The following is a 23168-nucleotide window of genomic DNA, read 5'->3' as shown; positions in this document are numbered from 1 at the left end:
ACTGGGAAAGGATCCGACTGTCGATTTTTATGGTGGCCCTCTCTACTGCCATCAATATGCCGACCGGAACCCTGTAGCTTAATTCATTTGACCGTAAAACGGATATGAGGTTATGTTACCCGCATTCAATTTTTTCCATACCTGTTCTTATATTATTTCCGCTGGATCTTATGGCCACTCGGATCTACTCCTGAATTAATCTATTGCAAAATTGTTCGGAATCAGCAGCAGAATCAGATTCAGAGAGAAGCAAATAAACACACCCGAAAACTTTATGCGCTGTCAAAGGTGCAAACACTTTCGAGTACAGCAGTGAAACTTTTCCCGATTGAATTTAACCGTTTTTCTGCGATTTCGATTGGAACTTCAAGAATGGTTAAAATTCAACGATTGAGTATGGTTCAAAAATAACAATTTTAGAAGTTCTTCAAGAAATACCAAAAAACGGTTGAAAAAAAGTCAAAAATGGTTAGAAAAAAATGAGCGTGATGACCGTAGCCAGAGCGCTGCGAACATAGAGATGATTTATCATGAAGGACTTAGCATTCACGAGTTTGGTATGCTACAAAGTTTCGCTGGATGGGTATTATTTAAACATTAACCTTTGAAAAAGTATCGGATTAATTAGTTAGCTGGCTTTATTTTTATAACAGCCATCCAAATTTAATATTTTGAAACTAAATTATTTGATATTCATATACCTATTTACTTAGGATTCCGATAAAGAAATGCCAGGAAAGCTCAACGACATGTGTTTGTTCGGCTTGTAGCGCATTATAATTCTGATTGGCGTTGAGTTGCGTGCCCTTTCGGGAGTATTGATAGTTAAAAATAGAATGTACCACCCACCTCCGGCTTAAAGCGCATCGACCAATTGTGCGCGTACGTCCCTTTCTTCGGTCAGAGAGTACCCAGTATGAACGAACGAGGAAATTTTAGGATCATTTGCTGCGATCTATGGACGAATCATTGTCGTTTAAATCGATGATTTGGACGATGCTTGTTTGAATAGTTTGAAATGATATTTTTCTGGAAAGACAAAGTTGATTCTTCGTTCTTAAAAAAAATCCCAACTATCGACTATGAACAAGCTGGAATTTACTTTCATTTTACAACATCATGATTAGCTAGAACATACCGAGAACATGAAAATTGTGCTTCTGGCAACTTCTGGTTAAGTGATTTTTAAGTAAACATTGTAAACATACAAAACGAGTTTGGCTCTTTAAAGCCTCAAAATATGAGCCGTTACTTAAACTTAAACTTAAACAAAGAATTGTGGTTGAATGATACTTCATCATTCATACTTGATGGAGTCAGTATGTACAAAAATTTGGCAAGAACGTGAATAGCAGAACAAACCTCATAGTTCCCGTTGTGGTACCATCAGCGTTGCCAACCTTTCAGATTTTTCTGAATTTTTCCAGACTTCCAGTCTTTTGTCATTTCTTCCAGACATTTCCGGACTTTTGAGTTTCGACATGAAAATTCAAAATTTTCGTTGCAAAATGGCAGGAAATGATTCGAATTAGTAATTGAAGAGTGAGGAATGCCACGAAGATGATAGTAAAACAGGAAGTAACGCATAAAACGTAGTACCGCCGACATCACCAAAATAATCTCAGGCATTGATAGTGTATAGAATATATGATTATTATGAAGTAATGAGTGTTATTTCCTATATAGACTGCAATATTGCGATCTGGCGACCAAACAAAAAAAGGTATAAATATAAAGTTCGCCATCTAGACTTTTCCAGACATTTCTCACATACAGTGTCGGACAATAGAATAGGACCGCTCTAATGCAAAATATTCAAATCACTTTTAAACTGCCAATTCAAATGTAATAATATGCGACACCTAGTGGCAAGCACTTATTGTAGTATGCCAACTTTGTATACTGCACGTTTGTTGCAATCAAAGCAACCCGTTTGTTCTACTCGACCAGAAAGCTGTCAGAGGGTGAAAAAAGTCGCGTCATAAAATAAGACCAGCTGATCGGTTCGGCTGTTCCGGCATTTTCAGCGCTCTAGATTTGAAGAAAAGGTGTTGTTTGTCAATTTTCGTGTCCTGGTAAGTATTTCCCATAAAATTAATCATGTAAATCATGAAAACAAACAAAAAATAAAGATTTCCTTCCTCCTACTCTGTTTTTAGCGAAAAAGCGATGGGTCGGGCACAGCACTGCACGGAGGTCCAGTGAGCGATCATCCGGAATCTGTACAAGCCAACGCGAGATTGCCGACTTCTTAGGAAGGTCGAAAACTTTCGTTTTCAACGCGCTTCACAGCACCGGCAAACGGGAACTGATCGGCCGCCCCCGCAAAACGACGCCGAAGGACGATTCGGCAATCAAGCGGGCTTCGCAAAAGGACCCTTTCAAAGCGTCCAAGCAGATCAGAGACGAGCTGAACTTATCTGTGAGTTCCCGGACGGTTCAGCGACGGTTGGCGGAGAATGGACTAGGAGGAAAAAGTTCCCGGAAGGTGCCGATGCTGACGCCGAAACACTTGAAGGCGCGGCTGAAGTATGCGAAGGACCACTTCGATTGGATCGGTCCGGAAAAGGAGAAACTATGGAGAAATGTGCTGTGGTCGGATGAGACCAAAGTGAACCTCATCGGCTCGGACGGAAAGAGTTGGGTCCATCGCCCACTCGACTGTGCGTTTATGCCCCAGTATATAAATAAAACATTCAAACATGGAGGAGGTTGCATTGACTTAGAAGGCTAAGGTGCAACCCTCTAATCCATGGCGAATCTTCGTAATCTACATATTTGCTATTACATATTTCAAGCTGTCGGGTTTAAATTGGTGCTACTTACATAATTAAAACACAAATTTTTATCCAAATAAATTCAACACAGACTTTTGCACAAATGTTATATAGTGTATGACGCTTTATAAGGTAAAGTAGCTGAACTGAAAGACATTTGGCTCTGAACGCTGTTTATTAAAGATTTTACCCGAGGTGCAGAGAGGCCAATGTGCCTGATTTTTCAGGAATTACCTGATTTTTCGAGGCTTAGCCTGACAATCTGATGACCCATTGAATTTGCATGATTTTGGAAAATATGCCTGATTTTGCCTGATTTTTGTTATTATTATTAATTATTATTAATATTTATTAAAGACCCTTTAACAATTGTCATTCGGGTCAAAAAACCTGATTTTTGTGAATGTGATGAAAAATGGGTAGTGAGGAACTGGATTAAGTACCATTGCTGAAGTTAAAAAGTGAAAATGTGGCTGAATCACAGCAATCGAAAGATTCCCTTCAATTTCTATTTAAAAGAATTAAACGGAATCTTTCGATTGCTTTGATTCAGTAGAATAATTCAACCAAGTAGGCTCACATCACATATCAGAGTAAAAATGTAGAGCGATGACCAAAAAAAAACAAGGCCATCACTTTGTGCGCAATTTCCGTTACTTTAATGTGCCTGATTTAGCCTGATTTTTATTTCACCAGTTCCCTTTCACAACTTAACCTCAATAAACGGGTTCGAAAAATTTATAGTAACCTTTATTTCGAGATGAATTGTACCGTTTTGTTTAGCGCAATCCAGGTCACTTCAATTTGCTACGAGGTAAGCTTTACCTCAAAGAGGTAGAAAGTACCTTTTTTGGATTTACCTTTTTTTCTAGGTGAATTCTACCGTTTTTGTCTGTTCGTTTCAGGTAAACTTTACCTCGTTGTGAGGTGAGTTTCACCTCGGTGAGTTAAAAGTTACCTTTTTGGATTCCACAAGCATTCATCTTTTTATCTCGGTAATTTTTACCTTTTTATTATTTTCCTTGGATGTTTGCGGCATCGTCGCGTAATTTAAAAAAAAAACACGGAAAATAATAAAAAGGTAAAATTTACCGATATAGCAAGATGAACGCTCGTGAAAGCCAAAGAGGTGACTTCTACCTCTTCGAGATGAAACTCACCTCACAACGAGGTAAAATTTATCTGAAACGAGCTGAAAAAAAGGTACAATTCACCGAGAAAAAAGGTGAATCCATAAAAGGTAAATTTGACCCGAATGGATCTCATTTAGTTGTGCTGGTTCTCTTCATAATACTTTGCTTTTGTTTCAGATTGGCCCACAGAGCTTCGAGGTGGATACGTTTCATAAATAAATATAAGGTGTAAGTCCCTATTTATTTCAAATAAATACCAATTCTTCCATGTATTTTTTTTAAATTTTTAATGAAGAAACCAATCAAACCAACTAGCATTTACCATTTAAATAAGTGAATGGGAAAACGGTCATATTTACTATTTTGCTAGGTGAATGCGAAAAAGGTAAAATCTACCTTTTTGGTAGGTGAATGATAAAAAGGTAATATCACCATGCTTCTCGGTAAATATTACCTTTTTTTTTTATTTTCCGTGAAATATTGCTTGCAAGTTTATCTATAATCCACCCCACGGTAAGTTGAAATTATGCCAAATGGCTTCTCTGCCAAATATCCATTATGCCAAATGGATATGTTAGACCTCTGTTAGCAAAGATTGAGTTTAAATTTTTTGAAGGAATTAAAGTTAAAGATATTCCATTAAGTTCTTAACACCAGTGTCAGTGTCAAGTTTTAATTTATGCTAAATTGAGATTTTTTTTACGAATTCTTTAGTTTATGCTAAATTTAAGTTTTCTTGAATTTTTATCTCCATATTTAAAAAAAATCACCTTCCAGAAACAGAAACGATCAAAATTTTTATTTTTTTTAACCCTATCAAAGAGTGAAATTAGACCAATTTTCCAATTTGAAAATGTAAAGGATGATTCGATTGCTTTGGTTGAATAAACGGAATACTCGGGGAAGTAACCGAACCCGAACCGATTTCACTTGCATTAAAAGTATTTTTGATACCCAGACTGAGAATTGCTGAAGAAAAATCCCAATTTTAATTTGAAATTATATTGAAAAAATGTAAACATATTGCGCATAACCTCACATATTTTATCCTTCAGTTCAACAGAAGGGAAAAGGAAGAGAGGGCTAACACGATCGATTTCGCCCTTTCGTATCGAATCGAGCCAGGCGGACTTTCCCATAGAAACAAACAAGTCTGGTGGACTTTTTCCTCAGTAATTACCCGAATGAGGGAAACTTTTTTTTTTAACTAGAATTCCAGGAACTTACCTGTTTGTAAGCCCGAATGCAGCAAGGATTTCACCAGTCAGCTTCCACAAAATTTGGCTTTCCAAATGTAAAATCACTAGGCTTATCAATAAGAATCACTCGACACCACTTGAAAATTCCCAACAAGATTGCGTGAACACGTCCAAAAATGGCGATCAAATTTTGTGGGTTCGAAAACCAACACCAAAGCACTTTTCCTCCTTGGACACCAAAATTTCCGTTTCACTTTACCAAAACACGGTCGAAACACATGGGAGGCTAATTTTTCACGGAACTGGCACCACAAATTAGTCGAAATTTAGTTAAAGTTTCAAGAAAATGTTACTTTTAAACCGAACACCATCCGAAATTTGGTTGTACAGCGGACCAAAAGCAGCTTGCAACTCTTTCGAGATTTCGCCCAACTTCCACTAACACCAACAAAACGGAACGGCGATTTTTTGACGGCTCACTTCACTGCATGGCTGCGAGAGGGAGAACGTTTGAAAATGTTTATACATGTCTCTCGCTCTTGCGTGAAGGATGGGACCTGTTCGCATCTCTTTCATTTCTGCGGTAAACGATAGCTTCGTTCAATCGTTGGTAAAAATCGGTTTCAACTGGTTTCTGTCAACTGGCAGATATTCAACGAGCGAATGTTCTGGTACAAATCTTTCCAAAAAGTGCTTATTTCTCTATCGAAAAGAAAAAAAATTGCAAAAATACTGCTTGCGAATCTCTATTTGCCTGACCTAGGGTTCGACCAGACTTCATTGAACAGACTTGATTCTGGGGATGCCCTCTCTCTTTCTCCAAACTTTTTTCGGAGATCTCTTTCTCTCAATGGTTCGACGACACACACGGAAAATTTGAGTTAGTCTCAAAATGTGTTGCGAATATACCTTCATCACAACTATTCGATTGTTGCTCAAAACTTGTATATCCCCAATTCAATTTTGGGTAATTTTGGGCTCCCAATATACAGAATTGAACTAAAACTCAATTACTCTACTCTGTGTAAAAAGTTTGCTGTTGTTGGAATTTTATTGCAAGGGATGTGGAAGCGAAAAAGAAAAAAAATTAAAAACTTTTTGCTAATAGAAAAAAAATTAATCAAACAATTTATATTGAAATCCATTAAAATGAGATATAAACTGAAACTTTTTGATGTAGAATATGTCGTATGAGCTTCGGAAATTGGTAAGTTAATGTGCATTTTTTGTTTGTTTGATCTTTTTGTTTAATTCTCACGGCACGTTAAAGGTTCGTCAAAACAAAAATCACATCAGGATGGTGGAGCTGTCTGATTTGCATATGGAAATAACCGACGGAAAAGGCGGAAAAGGAGCTACTGTTATCTTGTTCTGCATGGGCTACTTCCGTTGATTAGGTACATATTTGGAACTCAATTGAAATGAGAAATCATAACTATCCGTTACGTTTTAATTGACGCTACTGCATCCGTTTAGATAAACTGGACAAGCTGGACAGATCGGCATTGGAGAAAATTTCCATATCAGGTTTTCTGGAAACGGTTGGAAGCTAGTCTTAGTGTCGTTGATCAGGAACCGGTGTTGTTGAGCAGAGTGGAGAAACAAAATTACTTTACCCGGATCATACTCATTGTTCGGGATGGTTAATCCGACAATCGAAACAGGTTAAAAAATCAACCCAGAAGACCTCATCGAAGAGGTCGCCTTCTTTAGAACCTCGGCGGATGTGCATCGGATACTTCTGCCGAAACGGGTAGGTCAGCTATTGCGTCTCAATATTCTTAATCGTAGATTTTAAGCCTTTTTCAATTTTTCCTTATTAGATGAAATATTGACTTCACTTTAATTTTCAGGAAATTCCTTGCAAGCTTGAGAGAACGAATGTTTTATTTTGGTCACCTCATCGAAACTGTTCCAACAGGTATCTTAAACATATTTGTGAATAATTTTCATTTTCATTACTGATTATTGTTCTATAATCCTTTTTGCAGATGCTTTGTACCCTCCTGACATCCAGGTTGGTCATATAGGCACGAATCAGTACCGGATGTTGAGACGGATGCCCTCTTAGAAGAATTATTGAGGTATTGAATTTGTTGCCAACTGCAATGAAAAACTACATTTCGGAACCAGGATTGTATTGGATTGACAATAAATATTTTATTGCTACGATTAAGAATTTATTTTCTTGATTTTTTTTTCGAAAAATTCATTTACTTTTACTTTTCTGAAGAAAACTTGGAAATGCATGGGCATCCCCATGTCAAAATATACAGAATTGAGCAACTGACCGAAAGCTCGCAAATGTATAAAAGCTTCTTAGACACGTTCTGCCTAAAACGCCCAAAATTAAAAGTATGTGGAGACACTTTTCTTGAAACTGTATGGATTTTTATACAGAATAGAGTAACTTTGTTTACCGTGTGCAGAGTGCGTTTAGTGGTTACGATGAGTGTAGTTAGCCCTTTCACGAGAAGAAAACTGAAATAAATGATACATAATTTATCAATTTTTTAATTTTTTTTTTTTTATTTACAACTAGTTTATTAAAGGCCTTTTACTTTTATAAAGTTTAAATGTGCCGAGGGTATCTGTTTCACTGGTTAGTAGGGAAGGGGGCCGTAATAGTCGCGGCGACTCAACTGTTAAAAAAAAAAACTTTAAATAATGGAAAAGGAAGGGGTTTATAGGGTTTATTCTCCAATATCAGTTTTCCATTAGGGTCCGGTGGTGGCCTCCCCAAGTAACCATAAGCACTAAAGCTTTGCATTTTTATAGCTTTACACCAGCATTCAAAGGCTAAATTACACTATATCAGCACGTCAAGTGCAATTTTGCATTACAACAGCCCTTCGAGTGCTATGCTGCATCATTTTAGAATTATACCACCGTTTTAAAATGCAACTAGCATTTTATCAGCTTTGCACAATGCTTTTGAAATGCAACATTGCTCTAAATCAGAATAACAAATGCTATATTTTCTAAGCATTAAATTGGCATCACACAAGCTTGTTTTAATGCTTTTAAGCACTATGTAAGCACTACAGTGGCATTAGGCCAAAGCACATAAGCATTGATTGATGCTGAATCAATGCAAATTTAGGGCACCGGTTGCTAGAAATTTGATTCAAATAGGTCTTTTTTTTCATAGATTAAACGCGGACCTGATAGGTTCACAGGCAAAGTCAATGTCAAATGTCAGAGCCATATATGTCATGAGTTCGATTCCAGATTATCAGCTGAAAAATAAAAAAAAAATATCATGTAGAAAATTCAATCCGAGAGATCTTCTCAATATGCATAAGCGAATATAAAAATAATTACAAATTAAGTATCATGGCAGAAAAATGGAACCAAACAAAAATCCGAAAAATATTTTTTTCCGCATGGTCGAACCTCATTTGACCGCCATTTGCATTTTCCCAGCATTTTGCCCGCCAACGCTATAGCATCAACCAATGCTATAACAGTGCTTTTATATGGTTATACCAGTTTCTGCACTAAAGCAGCAGTTAATTTCGCCAAACCTGGCTCACAGTGCTAAAATGATGCACAGAATCAAGCTATATAGCTGACGCTAGAGCAGAATTGGTGCTAGATTTTAGTGCTTATGGTTACTTCCTGTAGCTGTGGTTTCGGGAGCTACGGTTTGGTATCGGTTTCCGATTTTCTGGCCAACCTTCTTCAGGAATGTGTCGGACCCGTTGGATGAGAGGTGGTACTAATAAATAAACAACAAAACAGACATTAAATGAAGAACACACAAGGGGAAAGTTTACGTGGGTAAGCGGACTAAACGACCGAATCAGACAGCTTGAGATATTTGTAAATTGGGAACAAATATCCAAAATCTAAGTTTGCCAAAATGTCTCGAATTGGAACACCAGGTAGTCTACCTCGGGCCCTAAGGGTATCCAGTAGCCAAGCCCTCGTTTGACCATACCTTTCACACGTCCATACAACATGATCGATGTCGTGGTAGCCATCCCCACAAACGCAAACATTGGTTGCAGCGAGATTAATACGAAACAAGTGCGCGTCAAGCCAGCAGTGATTTGACATGAGCCGAGAAATCACGCGAATGAAGTCGCGACTCAAGTTAAAATGCTTAAACCATGCCTTCGTCGGAACCTTAGGGATAATCGTATGGAGCCAACGTCCCTTTGTGCCATTATCCCAGCTAGACTGCCAAGCGTTAATCGCTAAATTGCGAGGTATTGAAAAGTATTCATTGTAAGTTATAATCCTCTCAAAGATTTCACCTTGTAACGCGCCCACCTTAGCCAATGAGTCCGCCTTCTCATTGCCTTCCCGCATGCTAAAAAACTATAGCTTAAACAGTCTTTACCAAACATCAACAGTTCTAGAAATAGTGATTGTCTCTGTAAAAGTATTTGTAATATTAAACTTTACTTCGACAATATTAAAAACGAAAAATGAACGTTCGTGTGGAAAAGTGATGGTATTTGGAAAGGTGAACGAATGGTATGCACGATTAACTTCAAATTTTCTTGAATCGTCAAAATTATCCCGAACCGTTACCCATAGCGTTCATGTTCTGTCAAACCCACGTCAAAAATAGCCAAAATGCGAATCAAAGATGCCAGATGATTTTGCAAGAAATCAGTACACATTTATTAAAACTTTAATATTTTTTTATATACTTTTTCAACTGTTGAGAATAGATTTACATTAAAAAAAAAGTTTCTCTTGAAAATGCCTGCACCCAGCCAGATGGTTTTAGCATAGCATAGCATAGCATAGCATTGGGTGACTACAAACATCTTGCATTGGCTGATAAATAAGGCACAACTCATAATTAAAACCAACACAAGATGCCAAAATGCGTATCTGGTTGCAACACGCATTTCTAGTTTTGGTTTTAAAGATAAGTGTGGTGCCTTATTGCACACCGCGACAAGTCAATGTAATCGTAATAGGGATGATCTGATACAGTGATATAAACTTTTCAGGTGCAGAGAACTCATACGACCCAAGGTGCTGTATTCAGATAGGTAGGGGAAGGGATAGTTATATGGGAAATCCTACTTGGCAAAAAGGATTGACAGAGAAGCAATTCAAATAGAATAAATATGATGTTAATGCATTAAATTTCCAAAAAGAAACGATCTCACCAAAGTCCATTAAATAGAAGTTGGTTTCCGCCGGCCTGCACCCAGCCAGATGGTTTTGTACACAAAATGAGTACAGATTGATGAAAACAGTTTTAATTTTTTTTATTCAGATACTTTCAGGTTAAGCACTTGAATAACAATATGCTTCTAACAAAAGCTTTAAGTGACATTATGGAAGATTATTATTATATGAAAATTTCTTTGCGAATCTATGGACTTGATTAAAATTTGTGACATGCGTGTTTCTCTACAAAATTCACATTATTCCAACAAGTCAAAAGGAATCATATTAGAAGCAATCATTCCAACTGCTGCTCTTGTTGCAAATTTCAGGCTATTTCTTCTGTTAGGGGTACAGCTTGAAGTTTCGATGGTGTTTTTATTACTGTTTTCCCCAGCATTCGTTTTTTTTAATGATGTTTGTGAGAACTATGGTTATTTTTCAATGTAGGCTAGCATACATGCAATCAAGTGCCACAAAATAATCGATTCGAATGAATTCATTGAAATTTATAACGGAACAAAATTTAAATAACTTGAATGTTTAACATTTTCTAAATTTTTTAAGTTCAGTGCACCTGGCATCCCTGGTCGTTTTTGTCCGTTGTTTGTTTTTTTGCGCTGAAATTTCGCTAGCTCGTCGCGTCTTTTTCTACTTTCCCCGGGGAAAAAAGTTAATTTACCGGATTCTGTATCGGAACACCCGGTGTTGTGGCTCCCACTGCCGGTTCGTTCCGAGCGGGGCTTATTCAGTTGCGGCAGCGTGCTACAACACCGGGAATTGGAGTTTCTGCTCAACATAGGAACATTGAAATCCGTGCGCTTTTCAGGTAGGTGAAATTTAGTGTTTTGTTCTTCTTATTGCTTAGTTTTCGAAACAAATTACTTATGTACCTACTGACAATTAATTTTATTTCTATTCCAGCGCCTGAAGTTTACCTCCCACGAATAAAGACAGCAGTTTTCGTGCAGCGGCAACATTATGTTGCGTGTGAACGGCGCCCCGGAAAATTGTCCTGGTCCGCCGGCTAAATCTATCATACCAGGGATATCTGAAGAAAAAGGCGCTGGAGCTGCGATTGCAAAATTAGGGTGTACAGTTTCGCTGTGTAAGTACATAATAAAATCTCGATGAATTAAGTTGAAAAACTGAATTTATAAAATAATTAACATCCGAAAATCCCCAAAATAATTTTATCAATGTGTGGGTGAGGGTCGAAAAAGGCTTTGAGGTTATCGTCTCTTATCAGTTCAACGATATAATCTAAAAGTTTTTTCAATGGTTACGTTATTTGAAGCACCATCACAGAAACAGTAATCTTAGTACAAACGGTTCGTAAAATAATTATTCCGATTTCCGTAACAGTTCTATTAACGGTTTGATAAATCGTTGAAAATATGCCTACACATGTTCATTCTAGAAACAGTTCAATGTACTGAAAACGTTATTCATAAGCGTTTTATAAACCATACCCTAACTGTTCCTAGAACAGTGTCTCCATATAGAGGTTTTAATAGTTTTAAACAGTAACATAACTTAACGCCATATTCAACAGACCGTCGTTTTGGAATTCAAGATAAGTGCAATGTTTTTTATGGTTTCAGATAGCATCGTCTAAACGTTTTTTTACGCTGTTTTTAATCGTTTTATAACTGTTACATAAACTGTTATGTTACAATATTTTCGTATTCGGGTTGTATAAGACAATGAGACGGGATCCAAGCTAAGGTAATCCTATACGAATTTTCGATCAGAGCGCCCAATATCCCAGAAATTTCCAGCAAGAAATGGGAAGAGCGCTTCATCAGTTTCATCGATCGAATCGCCTCAACGGAGCTGAGACTATCCGAGTAAATGAAATAGTGGTCTATGGGCAGTGTGCGAATGTGTTCCAAGGTGCAGTAAATAGCGGCTAGCTCAGCAGTGTAAACAGAGCATGGCTCTCGAAGCTTGAACGAAGCTTCAAAGCCCTCATTATACACTGCGAAGCCAGTCGCGTTGTCGATTCTAGAACCATCAGTAAAGAACATTTTTATAGGATCAATTTCACGTACTTTTGAAGCAAAGATTGAAGGAATAATGTTGGGTCGGACGTGATCTGGTATTCCACGGATGTCAGCGGTCATGGACAGATCGAATCTTATCAAGGAACTGCTACTCGGGTAAAAGTGACTCGTGTCCGAATTTATTAAAGAAGGATTTATTTCTAATTGACTAAAAGTTTTATAATCATTTACATATTTTACTTGCGGATTAATATTCATAAGCCTTTCCAAATTTTCTATCACCAAAGGATTCATACACGCAGAGAAAACTTGGATTTTGATACAAAACAAAACTGACTTTGATTCAAAACATTCAGTTTTTTGAATCAAACTCCTGTTTTCTTTGAATCAATGAATTATGGTTCTGATTCAAATGAATAATTTTTGAAAGAAAGAATTAATTTTTTGAACTGAATAATTTTGGACTTAGATTTTAAACAAATTCTTTGATTCAAAAGAAATTTGTTCAATTGCACATTTCGTTAAAAACAAAGTAAATTTTCTTTCAACCAAAGAAAATTGTTTTCAACAGAAAGGAATAATTTCTTTAAATTAAAATTTTCAACTTAGAAGATATTTTGGATTGAGCAAGAACCGAATTTCGAATAAAGTTTGTCCGGTTGTGTCAAGAATCAAAACTAGTGAATCAGAGATAGCTTTAGGAGGATTCAGGATGAAGAATGGTAAGTGTGTGTTAATCCATTAATCAAAAAGTGAATGTTTAAGATTTTATATAAACTCTTGCATTACAGGACCACGGTAGATTCCGCCCCAAATCCAGCGGTCTGGTTATCTTCGGCCCGATCTTCAGCGGTAATCACCAGTTGGATGACCGCTAAAGCTAGCAACCGGAGCTGCTTCCGGAAGTCTATTGAGCGGCCCAAGAAGTATGCCCTCAGGCCAAAATTAGGATCAAAATTATAGTGAACCAGTGTTAGTGTTAATTTTGTGAATAAAAATGAATTGAAAATGTAAATTCGTTCTTTTTATTATTCAAAATTCCTAATAGGAACTTCGGGAAAACAGAAAATATTTCTTCCAATTGGAATAAAAGGAAAATGGTTCAATGAACCAATCCTTTTAAATCTAAATCTAAGTTACATTGTAGCAAACGAGAACAACTTTGCATCAAATGAAACTGTTTTTTGTTTCAAAGCATTAATATTTTGATTCAAAGATTTTTCAAAAGAAAAATTCTTTGAAACAAAGAAAAATGCCTTTGAATCAAAGAAATTTTTATTTATCCCAAAATCAAAGGAAAAAATCCTTTGTTTTTGCGGCACTTTCCTTTGAAATAAAAAATCTTTTCGCTGCGTGTAGTTTCACTTCGAATTAGGAAACGTAGCGATAAATCGAAGAACCGATTTTTCAACGGCATTACTCCCGCCAGTACTTCGAGACCCATCGTATGTGTCAATTTTTTAATATTGAATTAAAATTTTATGTAATTCTACGGGAAAGCCATAAGCCCTGGTTTAATACATTGGACCCAGGATAGCTAGATTCCTTAGGTATACTACTCCGTTGCTTGCATATGTATTAGTAGGCCAACCGAAAAATAGTTATAGAAATTTCACAGAAATGTATGGAAATTTGTTTAAATATTAGTTTTCTTATAAAACTACTGATTTTAAAATTATGCAAAAAATATAGAAATGTTCACCAAAGTATTTACAATGCATTTAGCGCTCTGCGAATGGAAAACATGTTTCCTAAGTGGATTTTTATAGAGTTTAAAAATATAGCTTTTTGCTGAATTCTTTATAACTGAAACTTTTTTTTATTTTTTAGTGTCTAAAATACAGAAGCATTCATTACAAATTGTAACAAGTCATTTTTTTACCATATTTTTAAAACTACATATGAAAAAATGCTTTCCGAAATTCGAATATTTTGCTGAAATACTGCTAAATTGCCAAAGAAAAACTGTCTCGTAGTCAAAATAAAGAGAGCTTTTGATCATAAATTTTACTAATTACTTCACAACGTATTTCAAAGAATACGACTGATTACTTATTTGGACAATAAGACCGCTCAATCTTCCATAAATTGAAATTATGTTTCAAATCCCATACATATTGTTCTAAATTTCATAACTATTTTTGACCCTGTGTTTACACGGCTTTGTCGATTGAGGTTAAGCGCAATGTCATACCTTTTGATCTACCTATCTTGCATTGGACCTGAGTCGAAATTTTATTCGTACATTTTCCCGTCTCATGTCCAATCATTATTCCTTGAATGCGGTACTCTATTCGTATAAGATATTTATTGCTGGCAGCAATTTGTGTGGCTGTGGCCAAGGTTGCTATACGAGCATATCGTTTGGTCATGTGAAGTCAACCTGGCAGCTAAATGTCTTTTCCTAAAAGCAGTTGATCTCCAAACATAATTCTTTTTATTCTCATGATTCCCTATCTGTTTCCTTTAAAAATTTATGTTCTAGACCTTCGTAAGCAAAAAATTGTAACATACAAAACGAATTTGGGTACTTAAACCCTCAAGGCATGAGCCGTTTCAAATAAAGAAACCATGTTTGGCTCCTTAAAACCTAAACGTATGAGCTGTTTCAAATGAAAAATTATTGAAAAAAAAAAGTATTACAAAAAATATATGTATATAAAAATTATTGATTTAAAAAAAAAACGATCATGATTTTTTTTTTTAATTTCTGTCCATGGGAAAATCAAAATCCCTAATGAAACAAGAAGAAAAACTTCAAATTTACTATAAGGATCTTGTGTGCGATTTATAGCACGTCAATTCATGACAGATCGATATCGAATATGGTGTAAAATAATTGAGCTTTAAAACAGTTAAAACTGATTTATCTACAATCAATCGACATAAAATTATCATTCAACACCCAGTACCAAGATGGGAATCGAACCCATGCCACCTTACCAGTAGATCAGCGATTACCGTCTTCAGAAGAGATGCAGGCTTAATTGCGGCACGTTATCCAAACATACGGGAAAATTTTGCCTAGAACAGTCTTACCACGCAAACCGCTCGGCCACCGAAACGTATCTACATATTTTTAAAATCTTATATTTTAAACAATTTGTTGGATGCTGTAAAGAACTATGCCTTCAAAATTTCATTTTCAATATAATTCGCAATGTTATAGAAAAAAAAACAATATTTTGAAATATCTTTATAATTCAGTGCAAAACAGTTACATTCTAAAAAAAGCTTAGAAATCTATTTCCTCTTCTTCCCACCAAATTTCTGACCCGGTTTGGAGGATTTCCCAAATTGTTTATTCTTCTTAACTTGTCCTCCCTGGAACTTTTTGTGCAATCCACTGGAAGAACCCTGCTTTTTGGCCACAAACCGTTTCTTGCCGCTGGATTGCATTCGATTTTTCCCACTGAATCTTTTCTGTTCCCAAGCGAGTTGTTTAACGGACGCTCCATCCCGGTTGAATATTTCGCCCACAGTTCCATGGGATTTGTCTTTCGAACCAACGTTCTTTTCCAGCATTTCGCTAAAATCATCAGCTGCGGCAAACAGAGAATTAAAGTCGTTGCTCTTCAACTTTTTCTGGAACTCTTTGTCGTTTATGCCGTAATCATCGTCGTCCGATTTCTTCCGTTTCGTTTTCTTTCCTTTGATGGGTGTTGGATCTTCGTCTTCATCCAGATCGTCATCTTCGTCTCCCTCATCCAAATCGTCATTTTCGTCCAAGGAGATGCTTCCAGCATCACTGAACTCATCCTCATCAGCTTCAACGTCATCGTCATCTTCATCTCCATCAGCATCGTCCACATCCTGGGAATCTTCCCAATCACCCAGATCTTCCTCCTCATCATCATCCCCATCGTCCTCGGCGGCGCTAGATTTTTTCTTTTTATTTTGCTTCTCTGCCTTCCGGGCCAGATCCTTCTCGAAATCGTTCATAAAGTCCACCTCGTCATCGAGACCCTTGAGATCTGCATCGGCATCGCCACCAGCCACTCCCAGCCGATCCAGATAGCGATCGAACTCATCATCATCAAGCGATTCGGTGTCCGATGCCCGGTCGTCGTCGTCATCCTCATCTTCCACCGGAAGACCGGCCGCTTCTTTGCGAGCCTTGGCGTACTCTTTGGCTTCCCGGATTTTCTCCCGCTTCTGCTCCAGGAATCTGTTTCAAAAAGAAATCGATTTAAAATTATTTTTTTGGGCTTGAAAGGAAGACGGTATCACTTACTGAAAAATGAACCGCTCATCTTCGGTGCAGTGATCCTTGGTGAGTGATTGGACCGGGACCCCCCGGGAACCGCTGGGCATGTAGTCGCTCTTTCGTTGCGCTACTCCCAGTATTTTTCGCCGAGGTACCGCTTCTCCGTCGGCGTTGAGTTCGGTTTTCGGCTTCTTGGGATTCTTGAAGGCAAATCGATCCAGGAAGTGTCCCAGCGAGAAGTCCCGCAACGGATCGCCGTAGTAGGTGAGCGCTGAATCTGTCAAATGAAAAATGTTATAAGACTTTTGTTCCTTATTCGAAAAAAGTAGCAACTTACTAGCAATGATGCATTCAGCAAAATTTCGAACCGTTGGATGGAAATGTTCCAGATAGCGGGTCAGCTCGTATTTGACAGTATAGTTGGCACCGGCATGTTCTGACGATCGATGGAATGGATCGTATCGAGTAGCATGGCGACCGTCAAATTCCGACTTAATCTCCGTTTCTTCTGATGGTTCTGAAGTCTCGTGTTCCTCAATTTTTGCTTCGCTAGGATTGTGTCCATCTTGATGCAGATGCTTTCGTTTCCGCAAGACTTTGTTAATGATAATCAGAACTCCACAAAGTTTGGCCGCTGGGAAGTAGAAAGCTACCTGGAGCAACCTTTTAATGAAGGCTTGAGCCCGCTCCGGAATCGGATCATTTTGGATAGCTCGATGAATTATGTAGAAAAATATATTGGATATCCGGGGTCCAACGGCTGCCAGCTGAGGATCCAACAGCTTGCGATACAAAGCATTATAAAAACGATTCTGTTCCCTTCCCTTGGTTTCGGTTGTTTCCAGAAGCAGAGACAGACCCTGGCATGCGATCGAAATATCAGCCAGATGGATCATTCGGTACACCGTGTTTAAAACCTCTGGTTTGATAACATCCGCAATCGGTACATCTCGTTTAACGTTTCCAATCGCTTTTCGCAGACAAGCCAGAATAGCCTGCATCGTCCTGGAGTTGACTTCGCCTTTTTCGGTCAAAATTTTGAAGAACGAGAAGCAAACATTGATCATCTTCTCGCAAGACGCAAAATCCCCAAAATTACTAGCGGCTGCCAGAAAAGTTAGAGCGTAGTGTTGAGCACTCACAGAAATATTATTTCGGAACAGCAACTTCTCCGTTTCCGTTACAATAATCAGGCACATGGCCGAGTGCTTTTTGACTACTTCCGTCAGATGATACAACGCTTTAACAGCAACCTTCTTGCTGGGATCTCCCAGCTTGTTAACCAACATTGCCAGCAGGAAAGCTTCTTTCTCAGGAATCATCGTAAAAAGTTTCGATCCATACTGAATAATCTTCATTTTAGAGTTGTCCTGTCCATTTTGCAGGATTGACGATAAGTTGTTCAAAAAACTGAAGTAAATATCTCGCAGTGCGTCCTCAAAATGCCAATGAGCGTAAATCTTATCCCTCAAATCTTTTGGCAACTCCAATTTTTTAATATTCTTCCAATCGGCTCCCCTCAGCGGAATCTGAATCAACTTCCGGTCGACCGGCATCAACGAGTTCAGCATCAGCTCCGTCAAAACCTCTACTACATCCAAGTGGCCCTTATTCGAAAGCTTGACCATCGCAATGACCGTTTCTAGCGCCTGCAAATTACAGAGCGGATTCGTTTGAACCAACAACGCACCCGAATTGGCCCGATCTCGGGATGTTCCCTTCTCCAAGGCCGTCAACAACCACTTGCTATCGGCCGGATTTTGCTTCTGCAAAATTCGACATTCGGCTTCGAACGCAGTCCGGCAAAGCTTCCTCAACTCAGCAATCTCCCCATCTTTCAAGTCAACGATCTCCCCAACGGTGTTGTAACCATCGTAAGGTTCGTACCAACGTTTTTCGATTGTTTCTGTACCGGATTTATCCGCCAAATCGAACGGCTTTCTTCCCTTCTTGTGCTTTTTCTTTTCCTTACCAGTAGCTGCAGCTGGCCCACCATTTTCAGCGGAAGTGTGATCAACTGGAACCTCTACCTGATCGCCATCGTCCGTGAATACAATCTTCTTTTTTGGGCCCGCAGGATTTTCACCTTTTTTTGTCTCTTCTTTTGATGCCGTTGATTTTTTCTTCTTTCCAACTTGCTTCGGTTTGCCGTTTGCGGGTGATTTCTTCGGTTTTTCCACGCTCATTTTACGTGACTCTGTCTGTTGCGTTTTAATCTTGTAATAACTGAAATTAAATGGTGAAATAATTTCAAAAACTACGATAAAACACTGATTTTTTTCTAAACTTTTGATCGCAAAGCCAAGTACACACGTGCAGCGCGAGCAAATTCAAAACATGCGGCTGCCGTTCACTGTTTGTTGTGATTTGGGTTTTCGCTTTTTGACGTTTTGTGGCTTTCCTTCAGTGGCGTCGGAATTTCGTTTCAAGTTATGAAAAAACAATTTCCCAAAGTTTTTCAGGAAAATAAAATTTTTAATTCAATAATATTCAAATTTAAAAAAAAATAACACAAATGACATAAATGACAAAAAGACATAAATGACAAAAAGGACAGAAACGACAAACATGGCAAAAATTGCAAAAATGACCAAAATTTAAAAAAATAATGAAAATTATAATAATAACAAAAACGAAAATAATGACAAAAATGAAAAATTTTCAGAAATGAGAAAAATGACAAAAAGAAACAAAATTTAAGAAAATAGCAAAAATTCTAATCATTATTTTAGTTTTTGTTATTTTAATAATTTTCATCATTTTTTTAAATTAGTGTCAGTTTTGTCATTTTTGCGATTTTTGTAATTTTTTGGTTTTGTCATTTTTGCCATTTTTGTAGGTTTTTTCGTTTCTGTCCTTTTTGTCATTTTTAATATTTTTTCTGTCAATTTCAAGTGTTTTTAAGTCAAATTTTAAATTTCATATCCTTTATAGTTATACCTGTTTCATTTTAAATTTCAAATTATTTAAAAATTCATACTCCAAACTTTAAATATTAAGATGCCAAATTTAACATTAAGATTTCAGATTCAATTTTGAAATATGTCATTTGTTGGGGCTCTCGATTTTGGTAACTTTCCTAAATGCAAAATTGAGTTTTGTTTGTAAAAAAACTTTGTTGGTGGTGTATATATATACACACCTTGGTGGCATCGTTAGATTTCCACTGAACAGACCTATTGCGTTGGAAAAAAGCGAACTCGGTTTTTCAGCAGTTCTGTTGCAAAAAATCGTTTCAGTGGAGATTTTCTTAAAATTAAAGCGTTTTATAAGTTTAAATCCGCCTTCCAATGCCTCCGGTACGAAAGGCAACAACCACGGATGAGGAGGACGATGAGTATCGAAAGAAGCGGGACCGAAATAATCAGGTAAACAACAATTTTTTTTTCTCATGATCCAAACTTCTTCAGGGATGTCGTCATCCTCTAATTTATTTCCTCGAATTTCGTAGGCGGTCAAAAGAAGTCGAGTCAAGTCGAAGCAAAAGACGGAAGAGACGGTGAAGCGCGTCGACGAGCTGCGGGTCAAGAACCAAATATTGGAAGACAAAATCGAAACCCAAACCAAGGAACTGAAGTTCCTGAAGGAACTGTTCCTGACCCAGGCCCAGGCCAAATCGGACAAACTGGTCGGGGTAAATCTGGCGGAGCTGCTGAAAAGCTCCGACGAGGAAGGTGATGATGGCGAGGATTCGATCAGACCGGGGACCAGTGGCCGGAAGAAGAAAGCTGGCGGTGATGATTCTGGAGGAAGGCGGAAAGCAGCTGGATCATCTTCCAGCAGTCGGTCCCGGAGTTGAGGTAAGTTTTGTTCTGATTGTTGTGCTCTATATGTGTAATATTTTTCTAATCGATAAGAATTCAATGTTAAGCTCACATTTAAACATCCACAGTAGGATTAAGGAATGACTTGAAAAGTTAAATCTGATTAAATCGGAAACAACGTCTTTGGTTGAAGTCTAAATCATACCGAAAGCATTGCATTTGAATTAGTACAAAGCCCATATTTAACAAAAACTCAAAACTGAATTCCAAAGACAAAAAGCAAATTGAAGACATGTTAAAAACCTTATATTTATTCATTTTGATATTTCATATTGGAATTGATGTTCACTGAAATAATACTCTCTACCATATCTCGTGTTTCAACTTTAAAAATTCTTGAAGATTTTGTTCCTGCCAAGACTCTCGTTCGCTATTCTTTACTTTACTATTCTTCTGACGGTCACGTCGTCAGGTTTTTTGCTTCCCTGGTGCAATTCCAGCAGGTGGTGTCGCAGCTCAATTTTATTGGCAAAGTTCGAAATGCCACAGAACTCACAGTTGAGGGTGCGCTGGTTTTTGTGTCGGTAGGCCTTGTGGGACCGCAAAGCGGGTCCATTCTTGCACCACTCCTGGCAGATGTCGCATTGAACCTTGGGCGTTGATACCTCGGCGTGCTGCATCATGTGTACGTTCAGGTTGTACTTGGTCGACAGGGGTCTATCGCAAATGTTGCACACGAACCGAAACTGATAGAGCGGATCGTGTTTGTTCTTCCGGTGCCTCTGAAGGTCTCCCTTTCGGGAAAATGTCGTGTCACATTGGTCGCACGGATGACGTTCGCCTTTTTTAGGACTCCTTTTTCTGTGGGGAGGCTTTTGGAGTAAGGATTCCTCTTCCACGACGATACAATCGTCATCGTCGTCTGGTTGAGTGTCGGAATCAATCAAATCCAGTTCGGCTGTGATCTGGAGAGTGCTTTCAGGAGTGCTCGCATTCTTTTCTGTTATAAACTGTTCCTCGACTTCCAGGTCCATCGAATGATCCGGTATTTCTTGGCTGCTTGTTCCGTCATCTGCAGCAAGAAGTAGTGCGTCTAGATAAGCTTGATTCTTTCCTACCATTTCCAGGAAATTGTGAATTCGGTAAATAAAACCGAAGCATGTGGAGCACACAATTTGGGACAGTTGATCGTGATAGTTGATCTAAAAGTATGGCGTTTTTACATCCATCATCATTAAGACAAAACAGATACATACCGTGTAGTTGAACACCGTCATCATTTTCTCCTCCAAATCCGGATTACTGAAAATGTCGAGGTTGTCTTGGTGGCTCTTGAAGCAAAGGCGACAAACGCCAGACAGCTCGGAAAGCTCCATTTGCGTTGGTTTTATTTTTGACAAACTATTTGTACGCTAAGCTGTGCAGAGCTATTAACTCTTAAAAAATTATTTGTTGTGTTTTAGTTGATGTTAGCTTTGCTTGTTGACATCTGTTGACATGAAAATGGAAACTCTTTTAATTTATGTTTATTCCGTCAGGTAGAATACTGTACACTGACAAACATCTTCATAGTGTAGTCAAATGATAGAGAAGGTAAAACGTAAAACTCCTATCCAGGTCCGTTATCTCATGAAGGAACTGCATTGATGGTTCGATTTGTTGTACTCTATAGGTATACCTTTAGGTAGGGTGACACTCTAGGCCGCTTTCGTATTGAAATATCCAAAGAGTTACTCACTAGCGCGGAGAGAGGACTTTTGTTACTCTATTATGGGCTATTGCAATTCGGCTTATATAGCTCAGGCAATAATACTAGAGACATTAGATAAGAGACATGTGGCCTGAGACTAAACTATAAGACTTCAGAACAGAAACATTTAGTTTGTTTGGTTGTTTAATTCAACGACCTTGTAACAACTTTGGTCACTCTTGTAAGATTAATGTAACAATTGACATAAATTGCAATTTCAATTTTATTGTAAAATTGTATTTATCTTCTAGTTGTCACAATTTTAAAGGTGATGGAAAGTATTAGAGAAACACGAGATTTCAAAGAAAGAAAGAACATAAGCCGTAAATATCATGAATTTTTCGAAAAAGATACAACGGCTGACCAACGGGACTTGAACCCACAATTTCCGCTTCAAGCGGAAAGGAACAAAGATGTTCCACGACGAACTCAGAACATAGGATTTTATTTGCAAAGTTCTATCGTTGGGATAAATACGACACGAAAAATACGATTTCTATAGGACCGAACTAGGAGATTGTCCCTAGCTTTGCGTAAACCTATAAACCTAGGGCTTTGAATAAACCTAGAAAGACGGGGCATTCCTAAATGATGGACCAAAAATCTAGGAAATCTAGGAAAAAATTGAAATACATTAGTTTTTTTTTCTATTTAACAAGTGTCTAGATTGTGCGACTCTTCGTGCCTCGCCCAATGCAAATGCAACAATTGCGTTAATTTGGGGAATACAGCTTCTCATTGTTGCAGCAAGAAGCGTTGCCCCAAATGCGGGGAGGTTTATGGAGAAGAAGCGTGCTCAGGCATCGAATAGAAATGTGTCTATTGCGGGGGTTCACCTCATGATATCTTCTTGTGCGAGGCATTTAAGAGCCCCTGGGATAGTCAAAAGCGCTCTTTGAAGAAACGTTCAAAACGTTCCTATGCCGCTATACTAAAGAGCGCGGCGCTTTCGATCCAGCCGCTGTCCAGTAACATTTTCACAGTGCTGCCAGTTGACCGACCTGGAACTTTGGCGATGACTTTTAGCATGAAAACACGGACACGAATTGGAACTTGGAATGTTTTAACCCTTGCCCAACAAGGCAAGCTGGCTCAACTTGCTAGAGAAGCTAGCCGTCTCAAGCTTGAAATTCTGGGACTGAGCAAAGTCCGTTGGCCTAACACTGGAGAACACAAGACACAGTCCAGGCAAGTCC

At 38.0% G+C, this 23168-nt stretch overlaps 4 protein-coding genes and 1 long non-coding RNA gene across 5 annotated transcripts in view; 2 read left to right on the top strand and 3 right to left on the bottom strand.

The window, feature by feature from the left end:
* Positions 1-5529, bottom strand: part of LOC129751202 (ribosomal protein S6 kinase alpha-5) — an 82214-nt gene extending 76685 nt beyond the window's left edge. The window contains exon 1 of the mRNA XM_055746566.1: positions 5138-5529. The gene's annotated coding sequence lies outside the window, so the exon portion shown is untranslated. The remainder of the gene's footprint in view (positions 1-5137) is intronic.
* Positions 5530-5973: 444 nt separating this feature from the next.
* LOC129757794 (uncharacterized) lies at positions 5974-7270 on the top strand. The gene is made up of 5 exons (XR_008739805.1): positions 5974-6316; positions 6380-6506; positions 6586-6862; positions 6963-7030; positions 7101-7270. It is a non-coding gene; the product is annotated as an uncharacterized LOC129757794 (long non-coding RNA).
* An 8170-nt stretch (positions 7271-15440) lies between these two features.
* LOC129752002 (CCAAT/enhancer-binding protein zeta) lies at positions 15441-18807 on the bottom strand. Its single transcript, XM_055747793.1, has 3 exons — positions 16796-18807; positions 16486-16735; positions 15441-16419 (listed from the first exon to the last, which is right to left on the bottom strand). Exons 1-3 carry the CDS (start codon positions 18642-18644, stop codon positions 15495-15497), a joined length of 3024 nt encoding a protein of 1007 aa, XP_055603768.1. The 5' UTR covers positions 18645-18807; the 3' UTR covers positions 15441-15494.
* An 834-nt stretch (positions 18808-19641) lies between these two features.
* LOC129757078 (CCAAT/enhancer-binding protein homolog 2) lies at positions 19642-20388 on the top strand. The gene is made up of 2 exons (XM_055754198.1): positions 19642-19826; positions 19910-20388. The coding sequence occupies exons 1-2, from the start codon at positions 19749-19751 to the stop codon at positions 20255-20257; spliced, it is 426 nt and encodes a 141-aa protein (XP_055610173.1). The 5' UTR covers positions 19642-19748; the 3' UTR covers positions 20258-20388.
* Positions 20389-20531: 143 nt separating this feature from the next.
* On the bottom strand, positions 20532-21719 carry LOC129756763 (zinc finger protein weckle-like). Its single transcript, XM_055753756.1, has 2 exons — positions 21479-21719; positions 20532-21424 (listed from the first exon to the last, which is right to left on the bottom strand). Exons 1-2 carry the CDS (start codon positions 21596-21598, stop codon positions 20660-20662), a joined length of 885 nt encoding a protein of 294 aa, XP_055609731.1. The 5' UTR covers positions 21599-21719; the 3' UTR covers positions 20532-20659.
* Positions 21720-23168: the final 1449 nt, after the last annotated feature.

Source organism: Uranotaenia lowii, chromosome 3 (assembly GCF_029784155.1).
Source record: "Uranotaenia lowii strain MFRU-FL chromosome 3, ASM2978415v1, whole genome shotgun sequence".
Lineage (NCBI taxonomy): Eukaryota > Metazoa > Arthropoda > Insecta > Diptera > Culicidae > Uranotaenia > Uranotaenia lowii.
This window is presented reverse-complemented; position numbering and strand designations above follow the sequence as displayed.